This window comes from Anneissia japonica, unplaced genomic scaffold (genome assembly GCF_011630105.1).
Source record: "Anneissia japonica isolate Jap-2015-1 unplaced genomic scaffold, ASM1163010v1 scaffold287726_len2788222_cov184, whole genome shotgun sequence".
NCBI classification, from domain to species: domain Eukaryota; kingdom Metazoa; phylum Echinodermata; class Crinoidea; order Comatulida; family Comatulidae; genus Anneissia; species Anneissia japonica.
Genome location: NW_022705125.1, coordinates 255,949 through 257,200, shown reverse-complemented (window position 1 = coordinate 257,200; position 1,252 = coordinate 255,949). Strand labels below are relative to the sequence as shown.

Genomic DNA, 1,252 nt, shown 5'->3' with positions numbered 1-1,252 from the left:
ATTTTTTTGTGTTTGTATTGGTAAATTTGAGATGGTTGAAATTATATATGATATGAATGAATTTATAGAAAATAGGAATAAAAATGTTTTTACTGACATTTAGAAATATAAAAATAATGAGTTGTTATTACTATTGTTATCATTTTTGTTATTTCATGTTCCCTTTTTTTCAGCATCATCATCTTCAGCCATCAGTCAATCAAAGACAGGTTGCAAAGGTACAGGCTATGATAACCTACCGCCTGATTGGGCGTTGAATCTTAGGGTCACTTGATCTTCGTAAATACCTCAGAATATTAAGGTTCATATTGTCAGATGTTACTTTGGGCAAATTTATTCAAATACTGTATATGCATTTCATGAAATGTATGCATATTATCCTGTCAAATTTCATGAATTTCTATAATTGTTTATTATTTGTACATATAAAATAAATGGTTTTTTTTTTAATTATAAAATTTGAATATATAATTTTTACCTAAAAGAAGGGTAATTCACCTTGGCTTAATTGTACTGTTTAAACTTTTTGTAAAATAATATGCAGTAGATTTTCCGAGGTTGTAGCTATCTAAATACTGTTCGTCATGCATTCAAATGTAGACAGTACAAAGTTGAACATTTGGGTGCACAAAATGTGCAATAAATGTTTTATTTCAAAAGCACAGTACCGCTGATCAGCTTTTCTTCCTCAGTTATTCTTCCCTAGTTTTGAGCTTTCATTTTACCAATTTGATTGTTACAGACAACCATACATATCAGATCATGCTTATGATGTAACCAAAGAAGCTCAATCTAACTGGGGACCCTGATGTATCTTAAGGACATTTTACAAATGGATTTATGTAATCTTAGTTACACTACAGGAATAGTAAGCCACTGTTTTAATACAGTATTATTCAGATTGGCATCTCTCATATGAGATTTCACTAAGCGCACAAATTTAAAATACTCTTGTTCTCTGACAAACTGAAATTTTAGTCATGCCAACAGTGTGAGATGTAAATAAAAATGATAGTGGAATATTTTTATAATGTGCTGCTCAGTCAGTCACTGAATGGGCAGTGCTATGTGTTAACAGGCTTTGAAGGATGAATGCAAGTCTGAACTAAGTTATAATAATCAGCTTATGGTATTTACCATATTATTACAATGACAATATGAATATTTAAATTTCTGAGGTAACTTTTAATTTTGTGGGTATAGAATGAGAATGACTACACAATCCAGAAAACATTATAACTAATTATAAAGT

General features: G+C 29.8%; 1 protein-coding gene across 1 annotated transcript in view; it reads left to right on the top strand.

Annotated features, from left to right (window-relative positions):
• The window catches only part of LOC117105233 (protein adenylyltransferase SelO, mitochondrial-like), a 7,862-nt gene extending 6,616 nt beyond the window's left edge, over positions 1–1,246 (top strand). Inside the window, exon 9 of the mRNA XM_033246312.1 lies at positions 174–1,246. Within this exon, the coding sequence (XP_033102203.1) occupies positions 174–274 (101 nt within the window). The 3' untranslated portion in view covers positions 275–1,246. The remainder of the gene's footprint in view (positions 1–173) is intronic.
• The last annotated feature ends 6 nt before the right edge of the window (positions 1,247–1,252 follow it).